A 17,987-nucleotide genomic window follows, 5' to 3' on the forward strand; every position below is an offset into this window, starting at 1 on the left:
GGCTGCTGACTTTGTTATACGTCTCGCCTCGCTTCTCCGACAGCTAAGAGCCGGATCAGTGTTCGGCCAGGGGCGCTGCGACCGTATGTGCCGATTGTTCGGGGCACATAGGCGGCCGATCTTATGGGCTGCCGCTCATCCAAATAATTAATCTCGTGGGCCAAAGGTAGGCCGTGTTGTGTAGCTCTCAGGTTCGGGTATTAATTGTGCATTCACAATTCTTTTATCATTTTTTTATTTTTTATTATTATTTATACCCGCTAAACTGCCAAAGCAGTTTGTCAGCAGGTCAGTTTAACAATAGTAATATATTGCTACAGCATTCAAATAATGAGAAATCACAATATTTAAAATAGAAACAAAAGAATTTAAATAAGAACTTAAATAACTGCAAAAACAAACTGAGACATATATAAAAAAGAAACAATAGAATAACTTTTAACTTACTACAATACAAAATAATAAAAAATAAAGACAGTCAGTTGTAACACAGGCAAATTACTCATATTCATATATATATACATATGCATAAGAGTATAAACAATATCAGTATAAAAAACGCTTGATCTATTAACCATTTTTTTAATTTTATATTTCAATTCGGTGGTGCAATTTGATAAAATTTTTATGTCCATTGGAATCTTATTAAATATGATAGGCACAAGATAAGAGAAAGTCCATTTCCCGTATTTATTGATAATTTTCGGAATGGACATACCTTCATTTCTATTGAATCTTGTGTCATATGCATGATCTACTTTTTCTTTGTATATTGAATTTGACGTTATGTTTTGATATATAATTTTAAACCATAATATTCCTCGAACAGATAATACGTTAACTGACTAATATAATAATTTTATATCTCTTCTTTGTGCATAAATATTGTTATAATATTTTTTTACCAAAAGCTTAGTTATCTTCCGATGATTGTTGTGGCCAAGTGATTAAATGAAATTTAGAAAAATGGGACATATTTCTATTTTTGTGTCTTCTAACTTCTCTTCGTGGTTCGTTGGTTTTATAAGAGTGGGCGAGGTTTTTCATCTTTATGGACTGCACGCCACTGCGCATAAGTATAACAAATAAAAGATCATAAGCCCTGATGATTGACACTGAAACGCTATCCGGAAAGTTGTAATGAAATATACCAAAAATTAATCTAATGATGACTAACAAGTTTCTTGTTTGGTTTATCTGCGCACGTGAACATAGAATATTAATATACTTTTATTTTTCCGCAGTTATATAATAATTTAACAAACTTTTGAATATGTGACCGATTTTCGTAAAGTGATCATTTAGTTGATTGTATCAACTGTAGTAAAATGGGAAATAATTTAAAGAAGTTTGCTGGCAAAATTTTGTACAGAGTTTTGGTAAATGCTTATTGGTTTGAGAAATACTAATTATACCTCATAGCGTAGGAAGTGTGGCGAACCCATCGCTCAGGGAGTGGAAACACGACCTGCAATAGCCATCCCAAGCTAAGGTGTGAGATACCGTGCTCAGGGCTGAATGACACTGGGGAACAGTGTCACGAACGGTTCCTCCGAGACACAAGGTCGCATCTCGGAGTATACAGACCTTACCCCAGCATTCGGGGCTCTGCTGGGGTGGACCTTTTATTTCCCTAGATACTCGTGGGACCAAATATGGACTGTAAAAACAAAAACCAAAACAACACTGACGAGGGACCTTTAAGGAACCTAGGGGGAGTGGAAGGAGGAGTTGAGGCCGCCTCGGTGGACTCATCCCTCTTGGGGCCTTTGAGGAACCAAGAGGAAGTGGAGAGGAGAGATGGGACCACCCTGGTGGACTCTTCCCTTGAGGGGCCCTCTGGGAACCATAAAGAAGGACCTCCGACGGACGCAACACGGCGGGATCCCCCAGGGGATCCAGACGTGGAAATGCAGGGACCATCAGGGGACCTGGAAAATAACTTCTTTAAGAACCCCCGACTCCAACTGGGGCCCTCGGGGAACCAGCGGAGAGGGGGGGACTTAAAGAAGAGACTCACTCCAACAACCACCGCTGAGGAAGACAAGGTAAAGTCCCTGTCAGACGATGTGAAGAAAATTCACATCAGTGGGAAGAAACTCAGTGGGGCTGCGAGGAGAAAACTCAAAAGAGAGAAGCAGGGGCGGCAGGAAGGAAACCGGGAACAACCAGGGACTGTAAAAGTCCGCTGGGGACAACCAGGGACCTCGAAGGCCGGAACCAGGCAAGGCAAACCAGGGACAGACCGGAAGCTAACGGGGACCGCAGAAGGTAACCGGGAGCAACCTGGAACGCCCGGGGAAAAGAAGGCTGGGAAGAGGAGAAGAACCTCACCAGAACCAAAACCCTTGGGGCTTTCACCGGGAAATTCCAGGAAAAAGCCCCGAGGAATTCTCACCTCTGCTACCTATGCGGAAGCCGCTGGAAATAAAATTCGAGTGGCTGTAGTACATAGGAACAGAGAGGAAGAATTTACAAAAGAGCAGGAGGCCCTCGTGAGTGAGGCGGCCGCGGATCTGATTTTGAGCATCCCAAAGGGGCAGTTCAAACCCAGATTCGACGAATGCTTCACTCAGAGGGGCGTCCTGAAAATGACCTGCTCCGACAAGGAGTCAGAGACATGGCTGAGGGAGATGGTGCCGACCATACGGAAATGGCAGGGCTGCGACCTGGAGGTGGTGGGGTTGCAGGAACTGCCAAAGTACGTAAAGGTTATGGCAGTAATCCCCGAAAATGGAGCAGTAAGCACCGAGAGGTTGCTACAACTGCTGGAGAACCAGACTCCCCGGCTACACACAAAAAAATGGATCGTCCACGACTCGATCAGGGATAAGAACATGTATCGCCTGATCATGAGTGTGGACAAGGAAAGTGTGAAGGTGCTGAGGGAGATGGGGATGACGGCGCATGTCGGGATAAGGAAGGCCACTTTCACGGTGCGCTCTCCTAACACCGAGGAGCGTAAATAGGAGGAATGACTTAAGGATTAGGCAGTAATGGCTAAAAACTTACAGTTCATTCAAATAAACTTGCACCGCAGTCCGGCAGCGACTGCAGTGCTTAGCAGTAGAGTCACTCGGGACAGTGTGGACGTCGCGCTGATCCAAGAACCCTGGACTTATAGGGGGAAGGTCAGAGGACTAAACATGAACCAAGGTCTAATCTATTATAACGAGTCGGGGGACAGACCCAGGGCCTGTATTCTCATCAGAGGGATACCTGGCACACTGCTACCCGAACACTGCAGTAGGGACTTAGTGGCTGTGAAGCTACAGGTCACGCTGGACCAAAGAAGCAGGAAAGTAGTTGTGGCATCAGCATACATGCCCTATGACTCTGTGGAACCACCACCCTCAAGGGAAATAACGAGACTCGTCCAAGACTGCAGGGAGAAGGGTAGGGAACTGATACTCGGAGCAGATGCTAACTCGCACCACACTGTGTGGGGGAGTACGGACATCAACAAACGAGGACAGGACCTCCTGGAATACCTGATGACAGTGAACCTTGAGATTCTTAATAGAGGTAGGGAACCCACCTTCGTTATAAGTAACAGACAGGAGGTGATAGACCTCACCCTAGGAACATTAAGAGTCTCAGGATGGAGAGTATCGGACGAACCATCCCTGTCGGACCACTGACACATAGAATTTAAACTAGAGGGAGAAACAAGCAAAACGGGGACCGATACATATAGGAACCCAAAAGAAACTGACTGGACTAGATACTCGGAGGAACTAAATATAGGAATGACAAGATTCCCAGCTAAATACGGCTGCCCCGTAGAAATTGAGGACGCAGTAGAAGTACTGAGGGACTCAATGATAAGGGCATACGAAAATAGCTGCCCTCTGAAGACAAGTACCAGGGACAAAACACCGTGGTGGAGCAGAAGACTGCAGGAGCTACGGAAAATAGTAAGGCAAGCTTTCAACAAGGCCAAAAAGTCAGGAAACTGGGATGCCCACAAGCAATACCAGAAAGAGTACAAAGTGGCAATCCAGAAAGCCAAAACATGCTCCTGGGAGAAATACTGTGGGGAGGTGGAAACCATCCCACAGACTGCAAGAATCCAAAAAATTCTTGCAAAAGACCCAGGGGCAGCAAAAGGCCCATTCAAAAAAGCTGATGGAGGATATACCAACAGTTGGGAGGAGGAGTTGGAGGTACTGCTGGGGAAACATTTTCCCGGCTACAAAAAGTTAGAAGCAGATGATACCGGTCCACCACCAGCCCGAGTTACACGGGAAGGTAAGGACTGGGACACTGCGGCTAAAATAGTTACTCCCTCCAGAGTTAAATGGGCAATCAGAGGGTTTGACCCTTTTAAAAGCGCAGGAGAGGATGGAATCTTTCCGGCACTTCTACAGAGGGGCCTAGATACAATCCTACTTCCGGTGACAAAGATCCTGAGGGCATGCTGTGCCCTCGGATACATCCCCATACCATAGCGGAAGACAAGGGTAGTGTTCATACCCAAACCGGGGAGAGCTGACTACGACCAACCAGGTGCATTTCGCCCAATTAGCCTCACCTCTTTTCTTCTGAAGACAATGGAGAGGCTAATGGACAGGCACATAAGGGACGGGGCACTGAAAGAGAAGCCCCTCCACGAGTTACAGTTTGCTTACCAAGCAGGTAAGTCAGTCGACGCGGCACTGCACAGGTTGGTGTACAAACTGGAGCAGGCACAAGCGACTGGGGAACTGGCGGTAGGGCTATTCCTGGATATAGAGGGAGCATTTAACTGCACCACTATTAAATCCATTGATGAAGCGGCAGAAAGACATGGACTCGACAAAACCACCAGAAGGTGGCTGAGGAACATGCTCTCAGGCCGGATACTTACGGTGACAAGGGGTGAGGTAAGCATCAAAGTGCTGGTGACACGAGGGTGTCCACAGGGAGGGGTCTTATCACCCTTGCTGTGGAGCCTGGTGGTGGACAACCTCATCCGGAAACTCAACAACAGGGGCCTATATACGCAAGGGTATGCGGATGACATTGCAACCATAATAAGGTGTTGGGATGCAGACACAACCCGAGGCCTTATACAGTCAACACTGGCAACAGTGGAAGAATGGTGTGAAGAAACAGGACTGTCAGTCAACCCAGACAAGACAGAACTAGTAATCTTTACGCGTAAAAGGAAACTAGAAGGATGGAGCAATCCAACCTTTTATGGAAAGGAATTAGAACCCTCTGACACGGTTAAGTACCTCGGAGTCATCATAGATGCCAAACTGAGCTGGAAAAACCAGGTGGAAACTGTAGGCAGAAAGGCCTGTGCTCTGATGTGGGCAACTAGGCGAATCTGCGGCAGAACGTGGGGTCTCAAACCTAAAATGATGCAATGGCTTTACACAGCCGTTGTAAAACCAAGGATCATGCACGCAGCCCTGGTCTGGTGGACGAGAACAACACTGAAAACAGTGATGGTCACACTCAATCACATACAGGGACTTGCATGCAGAAGCATCACAGGAGCCATGAGAACCACTCCAATACTAGCCATGGGAGTGCTGCTGAACCTACCCCCACTAAACATAGAAATAGAGGGGGCGGCGATGGCGGCAGCCTACAGGTTACATTGCAATGGCCAATGGAGAGGAGAGTTGCCCAGAAACAGTCACACGGAGATAGGAATAAGACTGAGGGCAATTAGTCCGACGGCTGGGATGAAGCAGGACGGCAAACAAGCCGAATACTTCTTCGGACAGCTGTTTAAAGTGACGTACCCCACAAGGGAGGAATGGGACACGGTCTTAGGTCCAAACTCCAAACAGGAACTAATCTGGTTCACAGACGGGTCCAAGATGGAGGAAGGAACAGGGGCCGGGGTCTGTCTACAGGGATCTAAGAGAGAACTCAGTATACCTCTAGGAATGCACTGCACTGTGTTTCAAGCTGAGATGAAAGCCATCTTATTCTGCGCACAGGAGAATATGAGTATCGGGTACAGAAATAAGAACATAAACATATGTTCTGATAGCCAGGCGGCCTTAATGGCACTGGAAAGTAACCGATGCGACTCCAGACTGGTGATGGAATGCAGGACTATCCTAATAGAACTGGCGACCATCAATAAAGTAACCCTGCTCCGGGTACCAGGACATAAAGGTATTGAGGGCAACGAGCGGGCTGACGAACTAGCAAGGAAAGGGGCGAAAGCACCACTTGTGGGATCTGAGCCGGCCGTAGGAGTAGCAGCTTGCCACACCAAACTACATATCAAGAGGTGGGTCAAATCCCAACACTGGAAGGAATGGAAGAAGGCACCCGGAATGAGGCAATCTAAAGTACTCATAAACGGACCGGACCCTAACCGAACCAGGCAACTACTCGATATGGACAGAAACTCACTGAGGGAACTGGTAGGACTATTAACGGGACACTGCCATCTCAGGAGACACATGCAACTGTTGGGAGTGGAAAACACCAACATCTGTAGGAAATGTGAAGAGGAGGAAGATACTCCAATTCACCTATGGTGCCAATGCCCCGCTCTGCTGGGAATAAGGCTCAGATACCTGGGAAGACACAGTGTGGAACCAGAAGACATCGCCACATATCCAATGACAGCCCTGGTGAACTTCATAAAAGGGACCGGGTTACTGGCAAGGGAATGAGGTAAAATGGGAGATAGTACAATGGGCCTATGGCCTAAGTGCTCGCGGGGAACGTAAGTAAACCGCCTCCGACTAATAAAAAAAAAAAAAAAATAAAAAAAAAAATTATACCTCGTCGGCACTTTCGCACATGGGCGGTGGTACTACTCGCGGCGCCCCTGTTCTACAGTGTTCTACAAAAAGATGCGGTGACAAACGAACGTGATATCTCAACTTCAAACAATATTTTATGTCACGGTTAATTATTCACGATCGCACTTGCTTAACCCACATAAGAACCCGACAGAGTTTTTTGCTCTTGTAGAAATTTGGGCGAAGTTATTTGGAAAGTTTTGTTTGCCTTACCGGAGTTTTTTTCGCTAACCTGAACAAAACATCGATGTTCACCACCTGCTTCAGATTAAATGAATGTAAAAAATAAACATTAATGAGCACATTCATTAATTATAAAAAATAATGTACTTACAATAATTTTTTTTCCAGTCAACTTAAATGACATTTTATTTTACAATCTGTTTGTGTGATATCTGAAGCAGCAAACATTTTCAAATTGTGAATTTTGTATTCGTGAAATTGCACTTTTTATATCTTTAACTTTCCGGTTTATATTCTGGTGGCAGCATCCATCGTAAAGTACATTTGAAACTACATATAAAACCTTTTTTTAAATCCGCATTATCTACTAAAAAAGTTAAATCGTCATATTGCTTCATCAATGTTTTTCATATTAAATTAGTGAAAGGTGTATAAAAAATTTTAAGAACTGTTTTTCTTTTTTATTTATAAAACTTATTTATAAGGCATGGAAGCAGAAGTAAATTGAAAATCACATTTTTTTTTATTCATTAATTCAAGTTTTCGTTTATGCTGCGCTATTTTATCAACATTATATAATTTTACTTTATAAAAAATACAAAATAAATTTCCGGAGAAAAAATGTAATTTTTATACCTCAGTACATTTAGTGTGGAGCATTTTTAATTCAGACCACTAACAAAATTTTCAAGTTTTTTTTTTCCTGAAATATTCGAGCCATTTTATGAATGCGCAAACACAAAAAAAAACTCTTTTTTAAAGTTCTTTTTAGTTCAGTTTTAGTATTTTAGTACAAGAAGTAAGAGCCGTGTCAATATCGACTAAGCTAGAAAACCACTTATCTAGAATAGAGGCTCTCATTCATTTGTGTGTCAGAATAAATCGATGTTCACTGGAGTAGCGCAAGTAAAACTCTTCCAAATTAAGTGTACGAGGTATGAGGTATGAGGTGAACTCTTTTAATGTGTTTTGTTTGTTGATTATTGTTTTGTACGGTGTTAATTTGGATAATCAGGTATTAACCTATTTTAAAATTGAAATCCATTATATTTCGTACCCTGCCATATTCTTCCCGTTAGCAAATAGAATTATTCATTACTTTTGGGTGAAGTTACGAAAAACTACATTTTGAACAAGAATTGTATTTTTAAACACTAACCCTACACAAGAGGCTTTGAGGAAAATAATTTCCCTCATAACCTATGTCATCTTTGGAGATGCCTTGTGGAGGGTCATTTAAGGAAATGAAGAAGATGAAGTTCTGGGAAGGGAAAAGGTATGTGTGGTGGGTAGGAATCTAGGGATCAGTGGGTCCAGGAGTGACTGATGTATGAATCCATCCCTCCCGCTGCGGTGCAAGACCATGGGTCGAGAGAGCCCAGCTGGAGAAGTCAAAGGGTCTCCCCATGCTGGCCTCTCCCGATCAGGCTTACCACGCAGCAGGTGAGCAGGCGCATCCGTCTCCAACGAACCCAAGAACCCTTGCTCAGTAACCAAACCTAGCGTACCACTCGGGGTGATCTATGGCACAAGTGTTGGTATTCCAATAAATGGTTCCCGAGGCGGCGGTACCGATACCCGCCTCCCAAATGATATAATAAACGGGAATCCTCCCCAGTTGGACAGACAAAGGTTCATTTTGTTATGTATTGTTTGTAATTTATACAGGGTGTCCGGAAACTCGTAGTACAAGCGGGAAACTGGTGAATCTACATCACATTTGGAGTCGATTTTGTAGTATATTTTTTTTATTTGAGCTTTCGTTATCGAGTAAATCGAGTTTGAAGTTGATTTTTTTTTTTTTTTTTTTTAATCAAATTCTTATAAATTATTACTGAAGATCAAAGTACCCAACTAATTAAAACTATTTGAAAGTAAAACAAATGAAGAAACTCGGATTTGAAGCATTATTTTGAAATCACCCTTCATTTAACCCGGTGAAATCATAAAATATTTCTGCTATGCAGGGTTAAAACATCTGTTATTCAACCCTAAGCACCAGAAAAAACTTTAACCCTAAAATAGCCGAAAAATATTTTTTTTTGGTTTTTTTTTTTTTTTGAAAATGCTCAAATCAAAAAACTTTATGTTTTTTTGGTTCCCCATGTGGTGTAGATTCTCCAGTTTCCCGCTTGTACTACGAGTTTCCGGACACCGTGTATATTTCTTATTTAATTTTAAATTTTTAACATTGACTCCATATTTTGCATCTTTGGGGATGCTGTGTGGACAATCATTTTAAGGAGAGGAAAGTGTAAGACGGGTCTTTAAGAAATCCATGTTGCAGAAGGGAGGAAACATAGGGGCCGGCAAATCGTTCCACAGCTTAACTGTTGAACTCATGAACGATCGTGTACAATGGTGTGGCGCGCATAGGCGTGTTTCCCGACAACGCACAAAGGATCAACGACGCTAGTTCCACGGAAATACTGGAAGAACAAGGACAGTATTCCCACACCTGGTGCTCTAAAGATTTATAGAAAAATTGAGCATGGGAAAACAAATTAAAAACTCTCTTTTCTCCTTCGTGATATTTATTAAGAAAAGAACACATGTTCACAATATATTCTCAATGTCTAATATTTTAATAGGATCATTTTTCTGTATTTGTCTACGAGTCCAGAGTACTAACTATAAGAGATTTAAAAGAAAACTATTGTCGCGTGTTTGCATAACACTTTTTAACTCACAGGCCCTAGATAAGATGCAATTAATATTTGTTCTTTTTATTTGTTGATGTGGTCATAAAATAATTTTAATAATTGAAAATGTTTTCTCCATTTCCACCAAAGAATAATGATAAATAATGTGTAGTGCAAAAACAGCATTATTTATAAAAGTACATAAGAAAGAAAGTTTAGAAAGTGTGTAAAGTTAAGCGACTGCTTATTATTTATTCACATGAGATGCAGATGAATATAAGAAGTAAGAGTCTGAGAAAGTGGGATGAGAGGAAATGAAAAATTAAACTTTAAGCACGATGACAAGTGAGTGAAATTAATTATTCAGTTGACAATAGTATGGCCTCTAAAACATTTGTCAGATGTGTTTGACTGTGAGTCGAGATGGTGCGGGATATATATTTGTATTGTACTAATGGTCCAATCTATGAAAACGGCTCCTAATGTGCTAACAAAAGCCTCCCATCTTACTAGTCATTTTTTTATTATTGTTACAAATCGATGATTTTTTTTTAAACCTCGCGTCATAGGTACCAGTCATTTGTTTAAAATTTTAGTGTCATTTTGAAACAAGACCCACAGCGCCCTTGAGGTGTTTTTGCACAAAAACGGCGCTATACAAGTCATCCAAGTATTATTATTTTATTTATTATTAAGAAAAATTACTAAAACAAGTAGAATTCCAAAAAAATCATTAAAAACAAAGCCCATGAGTGTGCACGAAGAAAAACGAGTTTGACTAATTTATTAAGAATCTCTTCAAAGTGATCCAGTTAATAACGGTTCTGCATACTCTTAACGAATGAATTGATAGATTTCATGATAAACTTTTAGGAAATTCCGAATGTATTATCACGCTGTCAGAACACGTGTTCATGACAGCCAAAATTTACACATCTTCGGATCTACCGGATCTGCCCTGATGATGGACACTGTAACGCTGTCCGAAACGTCGGCTAAAGAAGGAGTTAGCGCAACACGGCATAACACCCCAAAAACAAACAACAAAAATGTTACCATTAATTTGAAGAGATTCTTAATAATTTAGCCTAACTCATTTTTCTCCGTGTGGGTATTATGATGATATGTTTTATTTTCACTAGCCCCACACAGAAGGCTCTGACGAAAAAACTTCCTCAGTGCTTCAGTCATCTTTGTGGATGTTGTGGGTAGTGACTTTTTAAGGAAAGAAAGTAGAGGAAGTTCTGGGTAGGAAAAAGGTATGAGGGATGGATAGGAATATAGAGATCAGTTTGTTAAAGAGTGATGGATGTACGATCTATCCTTCCCTCTGCGGCGCAAGGAGATAGGTCAAGAAAGATGAGATGGAGAGGTCAAAGGGTCTTTTTAGAGAAAGGAGGGAGCGAAAGTTCTGGGAAGGAAAATGTATGAGAGGTGGGTAGGAATCTGGGAATAAATTTGTCTAGGAGTGACGGAATCCAACCCTTCCACCCCGGTGCAAGGCAATGGGTCGAGAGACAGGTCGGTTGGAGAAGTCAAAAGGTCTCCTTTAACTGGTCTCTCCAGATCCGACCCGTAGACGTAAACAAACGTCACCCCATGAACCCGTGCACCCCTGCTAACTCACCAAATGTAGCCAACCATTTGGGGTGACCTATGGCAGCAGGGGTGTTGATTTTCACTAAATGTTTCCCGGGACAGCGGTACCCGCACCCGCCTCGAAATATATAAATAATGTGTTTTTTTGTTTTTAGTAAAAGTTTCAACATTATTCTGTAAAATTTTATTAATTACCTGATATTATTTTATATGAATATCGATTTTGAAAATATCCGTTCAGAAAATAAATTACTGTTTTAATTACAACAATGATGTGAATTTGCACAGGAAAATTATTTTTAAAAAACTGTTTATTTGTTGTTGTTAATTTGGTCATATCCCACATGTTGTACGTTTTTGATTCACGCCAAAGGGGGAATTCAATCAATCCACGGTCAAAAGTATTTTTATTGTCGTCTGAAACAATGCCCGTTTCTATCAAACAATTCAAAACGTGATATTCTGAACAAAGCTTTAGTTTGCATGAGAGCTCTCGACACTGCGCTTCAAGCTGTTAATTAGCGCGATAGTAAAACAACACTTTACAAAAAGGTGTTATTTGACTTCATCAACAAAAACGCTAAGGTATTTGTTGTAACTTCATCTTTTTAACACAGTTTCACATTTATTATGTTTTCGGATAATGAAGTTGTTTAACCTTGAATCTTTTGTCTGTCACTATGGTCTAACATAACAAATAAAACATTTACTATAGAGAGGAATATATTAAAATTTTTAAACCAAAACACATTAAAATAAACGTTATGAACTTGAATCCTTTGAAGGACAGTTTTTCTAAGTGCTATTTGCTGTAATGTAGAATTTATTTTACATGGGTGCTTGGTTAGAAATTGTAATTGGAAATTATTTTGTAAATTGGAAAAACTAATAAACTTAAATCATGTCAGACAAGTGAAAAAGTATGTATCGACATTTTCCTCTTGGGTAAGAATAACCTAGTCGAATTAAAGAGAGAAAAAAATAATTCGAAATCGTCGATTTCGTTTCAAACAGCTATATCTTTGAATATATATTATATTTCTTATATTTGTGTACAAAAAAAAATCATGTGTGTTTATTTTGTTTAAATGTTTGACTGACGCTTTCGTTACTGATACAACACGCGTGGATTCACTGAATTAGATCAAGTTGACATTTTTAGCGATCTGTTCGTATAGCTATTTCATTCGTACAAATATATTCTTTAAATGGCTAACGTTTTCAAATGCGGTGCTACATTTTTCGTTCGATTATGTGATTATATGAATAAAACGTACCTATCTTGTATTTTTATAATGTCATTGGATATGTGTTGGAACTTGTATAATGTCATTGGATATGTGTTGGAACTTTTATTATGTCATTGGATATGTGTTGGAACTTTTATTATGTCATTGGATATGTGTTGGAACTTTTATTATGTCATTGGATAGGTGTCGGAACTTTTATAATGTCATTGTCGGAACTTTTCAATTTTAGTAATGTTCGGAAGACATCCTCCGGAAAATATTTATTAATTTTCCAAATGATTGTGGATAAATACAAATGTCAAAGATATTTTATCATAAATGTAAATATATATAAAATTGATAATAAGTTCAAATTCTTTGAAACAACCCGTCCTTAATGTGATAATACTGAAAACATAGAAACTTATTTAAAGTTTAAATAAGCGGTGTTGTTTTCTATTAATTTAATTAATATCATATGGTATTCGATTTAACTCTCTAGTTTTAGGATGTATTTAAATTGACGAGTTTGAAGTTTTTATTTTACTATTATTAAACTCGTGAATTTAAATACCTAATTTGAAGTTTTTATAGTAGTAAAATAAAAACTTCAATATGCTTTTTGCATATTATTATTGACCTAGTCTGACATTATACGAACCGTGAGGAAAATAATTTCCCTCAGGGCCTATGTCATGTTTGGGGATGCTGTGAGTAGTGACTTTTTAAGGAAAGAAAGTAGAGAAAGTTCTGGGTAGGAAAAAGGTACGAGGAATGGATAGGAATATAGGGATCAGTGTGTTAAAGAGTGGTGGATGTACGATCTATCCTTCCCTCTGCGTCAAGAAAGATCAGATGGAGAGGTCAAAGGGTCTCCCCAAACCAGCCTCTGGCGATCCGGCAAGCCACGCATCTGGTGGACAGACGCATTCTGAAAACACCTCACCCGATGAAACCGGGCAACCCTGCTAAATGACCAAACGTAGCGAACCACTTGGAGTGACTTATGGCAGAGGTGCTGGTTATCCAATAAATAGTTCCCGGGACGGCGGTACCCAAGCCCGCCTCCGAAATTGAGTGATCCATCACACACATTCACAAAGATTTCCTGTGTCGATAAAATTGTGTTAATATTTATATCTAGGTAATACCGTACCATTCACAATAGAGAAAAATGCAGCAAAGAGTGAAAATATATAATTATACTAATTACTCTATACACAATTACGAAATTACAAGCGCTGCAACGAGAAACGTGTTCCACTGTCGATGATTTGTTACTGATTGATATCACGTGTGTAAAAGAAGCTAACACCTCATAATGCAGATGCAACTGGTTTTGGAAAAAAAATCCTGAATTTATATCGGCGTTTGTATATAAAATTTTATTATACTATCAAAATATTTATTCTAGCTAATGTTCCCCGAAAATTACCCGAAGTATGTTGACAACTATTTCTGCCTGTCCCACTAGTACGTTTTCTGTGTCAAGACCGGCATACTTTACAATATTAATAAAAGGTTTAAATTATACGAATGAATCAACTTATTTTCACCATAAATAGTCAATTAAATATAACACATTTGTATAGTATAAACGAAAAATATAAGTCTTTTAACGAAATAAGAATATCCGCAAAGTTTAAAAGTAGTATCTTTCATAATAAACTTGGATCAAATATAATATGGTGATATTTATTTATTTATTTATTAATCTTTAGTTAGCTCACATCTTCGTGTGTGCTAATAGTTTTATAAACATATAAACATGTACATTGTTTGGCAAACATAATCTTTCTTTAAATATTTCAATAAAGTCACAAAAAAAGAAACATTAATAATTGAGATAGACATATTTTCTTAATTCATTTTTTAACTTATTAATATTTTCTATCACAGCAATTTCCTTCGGGATTTTGTTATAGAGTTGAACGGCCTGGTACATCAGAGATTTTTGGGTGCTTGTTTTTTTTCTTGTTGGCAATCTAATTTGCTTAGAATTTCTCGTCCCGTGTCCGTGTATCTCGTTATTGTAATTTATTTTTCTTTTCAGTTCCTTAGACATCATCCCTAAGTTAATTTTATGTATAAAAATAAGTACATTCAAATACACAGTTTGCTTCACCGTCAAAATATTCAGCTCCTTTAACATGTCTCTTATCCGTGTGTATTTGTTGCGCTTAAGTATTATTCGCATTGCTTTATTTTGCAGTATTTGCTTTTTTTTCATTTTCTCTTTATTGCAGAGAAAAAGAATACTTGAACAGTAATTAAAGTGTGGTGATATAATTGTATTATATATTATCTGGCATGTTTTTTTATTTATTTTTTTTCTGATTCTACCAAGAAATGATATTTTTTTTGCAATTTTTTTAATTGTATAGTCTGCATTTTTTGAGAAGTTCAATTTTGAGTCTATAATAACACCTAGATATTTAATTTCTTCCACTTTTTTTATGATTTCTCCATTTATAGAAACCTTTGGTTCCTCATGCGTATTTGTTCTGCCTATATGCATGTATTTTGTCTTATTTACATTTAGTTTTAATTTATTTAGTTTGAGCCATTTTGACAATGTTTCTAAGTCACTATTTATCATTTTGATTGATTTCTCATAATTATCTTCTGCAATATAAATTAGTGCGTCGTCTGCAAACAGTCTTATTTTGCAATGTTTTAATATTTTTACCATATCATTTATGTAGAGTATAAACAATATCGGACCCAATACAGATCCTTGCGGTACACCCAGCTTATTTTCAATCGGATTTGATATATTGTTTCTTATCTTTGTTGTTTGTTGTCTGTTGCTTAAGTAGTTTTTAAACCATTCCAGTTCTAAACCATTCCAGATATGTAAATGGGGACTCAGCCCGGTGAGAAACTCAATATATCAAGATGATTATTAATAAATGTATAAAAGATTTAAAAATGCTCAATAATGTAAAAAATAAAATTACCTAATATGGGTTGAGCTAACATTGAAATACAAGTATCGAACTTTCCCTTCGTTTTCCATTTATTTGCGAATACATAAAGTATCAAAAGAATGGTCAATTCGAATATTATATTTATAGAAATATTCCGGACGGAACCTTATTTAAAATTTTAAATAATAATATCGGCGTGAAAATCAGCATCACAAAAAATCATTTTGAAAGTTTAAAAAAATTGGAATAGATAATTCATGATATCATTATAATAATCACCGTGTCAACAATAATGATTGTGATGATGATCCCAAACAAATTATTATAAATTTGAATAACGGAATTAATAATTCGGTGCAGGGCAAATACTCGACGCACTTCGAATTCAATTGTCAATACTATGGAACCATCATCATATATTTTTTTGGCCCCGTTAGTTTAAAGACCGGAGGAGTCACTCGAGTTTTTTGCCGCCTCGGCATTCCAAAACTAGTATTTTCGTACTCTCTTCGATCTCGAACACGAGACCAGGGTTATTGGATGCCTATCTGTGGTTCGCACATCAAAAAATTATTAAAATAAAATTAAGCGTCATAATTATTTTTTTTTGCAATTCCACACATCACACAATAAAAATATAATTAAATACGTTTATTATTTATAAGAGAAAGTTACGTACAAGATAGAAAAAAGATATTTTATCATAAATGTAAATATACAGGGTGTATCGGTACGTACCCGACAAACTTTAACCAGCTATTCCTTAGCACATTTGGAGTAAAAAATGTTATGGGCACTATGCTGTCCGGTGACATTGTTTTTCAATTAAAAACAAAAACAAATCCACACTCCGTCACTGTCATTGGAATTGTTTCTCGTGTTCAACAGCTGTTATTAGCAAGTGTGTCAAAAAGTGTCCTCGCTCTTTCGTACACACCAAATAATAATAGTTAAAAATGAGACGAATGGTGCCGTGCCATTTCGTGATGATTGTAAAAGCGCGCCAATGTAGGTACGTACGTACATTATTCAACGAAACTCGAACAAAATATTGCCAGACGGGTTTTCAAACTTTGACAAAGGATAAAACATTGGTGAAATGTGGTGAAAATATGAAAAGTAAATTTTTTATTAAAAAAAATTTTTACCGGACAGCAAAGTGCCCAAACCATTTTTTACTCCAAATGTGCTAAGGAATAGCTGGTTAAAGTTTGTCGGGTACGTGCCGATACACCCTGTATATATTTTTAATTTTAAGCAACGCATTGGTATCTAGGCAAAATAAATACAGTATTAAAATAATCATAATAAAAATAAAATATTTTTATATGTTGAGAAGGGTGTTTTACGCAACCTGGTTTTATTATTGAAATTAGCGTACAGAGAAAAAATGATTATAGCATATTTATAGCAAAATGTAAAATTCACCCGCCATAACACCATCCCTAGCATGGAGGGTGAAATATCACAAAAAACCACATGTACTCTCTAAATCATGTATCAATAAAATAAATTTAAAAAATAAATAATTATTATGCTAAATTAAACGTGAAAATCACCGAATATTATATATTGTAGGATTAATGATTGCGTGTTAGCTAAAAAGTGCAGACCCCTCACAATGCCTGATTGTACTTAAAATAATATACCCAATTAAAAAATTAACCTAAAGAAAATACACATTTCAAACACATAACAATAATTTTCAAAAGAAATTTAAATAAGTATCGCTTTATTATAATCAGTTCCTACTTTAAAAGTTCTAGGGTTCATAGATCCAGAGTTGCAGAGAGACACATACAATTCAAATAATAGACCCGTAAAAAAACAGCTATCTGAATTCTCGAAAATTAGTTCCGATTTCGAAAGTGGCAGATAAAATAATTATCTACTATAAACATTAAATAGGAACAGTAGCTAGGTACTTTGTCGCTTGTTTGAATTGTCCAAATAAACACTTTCAATTTTGAAATGAATGACACTAAACTTGTTCTAGAGGTCATTGAACAGGATTTACAGACAGATATTCAGACCCACAACCACATATAGTATTTTTAATATATATACTGTAACACATGGTAATAAAGGACGTGAGATTATATAAGACGCGTTATGTCACGCATATCACCTACCTTAACGAGAGCGATGAGGCAATTTAAGAACCTTTTTATCATAATTTGTGATCGACACTTGTATAACACAAATTGTCAGTACAGCACTGGTATAAGCAGTGAGACACTAATGCATTCAATACTTATAACAAAAACCATACAAAACTCACTCTTATGTAATTTCTTTAATTTTCTCCCATTATTTCCAGATTGGAATTTCATTAGGCATGTCAAAGCAGTACCCCCTTTATTTGAAAAACAAAACGATGATCTTAGCAAACTAAAATTGAATTATTTAACTTTAAGGAAAGCTATACCAGTGATTTGCCCCACACTGTGCGCCAAATGTCACACATGGTAATAAGACGCGAAATGTCACACATAAATATGTCGTATATTATCATCACCTACCTTTACAAGAGCGATGATGAAATTTATCTCAAGATTCGTGGGAATAGACGACACTGATTTACGTCAGAGGTCTTATTGATAAAATAAAAATATTTTTTTTACTAATAGTCACTTTATTTGG

The 17,987-nt window shown here is 38.1% G+C and overlaps 2 protein-coding genes across 2 annotated transcripts; both read left to right on the forward strand.

The window, feature by feature from the left end:
- The first annotated feature begins 2,996 nt into the window (after window positions 1-2,996).
- On the forward strand, window positions 2,997-3,641 carry LOC149424000 (uncharacterized). The gene has a single exon (XM_089631020.1). It carries the CDS (start codon window positions 2,997-2,999, stop codon window positions 3,639-3,641), a length of 645 nt encoding a protein of 214 aa, XP_089487146.1.
- A 108-nt stretch (window positions 3,642-3,749) lies between these two features.
- LOC149424001 (uncharacterized) lies at window positions 3,750-4,451 on the forward strand. The gene has a single exon (XM_089631021.1). The coding sequence runs from the start codon at window positions 3,750-3,752 to the stop codon at window positions 4,449-4,451; it is 702 nt and encodes a 233-aa protein (XP_089487147.1).
- The last annotated feature ends 13,536 nt before the right edge of the window (window positions 4,452-17,987 follow it).

The sequence above is a fragment of the Hesperophylax consimilis genome, chromosome 4 (assembly GCF_061612785.1).
Source record: "Hesperophylax consimilis isolate HC1 chromosome 4, BYU_Hcon_1.0, whole genome shotgun sequence".
In the NCBI taxonomy this organism is placed as follows: Eukaryota; Metazoa; Arthropoda; class Insecta; order Trichoptera; family Limnephilidae; genus Hesperophylax; species Hesperophylax consimilis.

Bases quoted from the DNA above. Each gene is read 5' to 3' on its own strand.
- LOC149424000 (XM_089631020.1), top strand. From the start codon at position 2,997: ATGGCTAAAAACTTACAGTTCATTCAAATAAACTTGCACCGCAGTCCG.
- LOC149424001 (XM_089631021.1), top strand. From the start codon at position 3,750: ATGACAAGATTCCCAGCTAAATACGGCTGCCCCGTAGAAATTGAGGAC.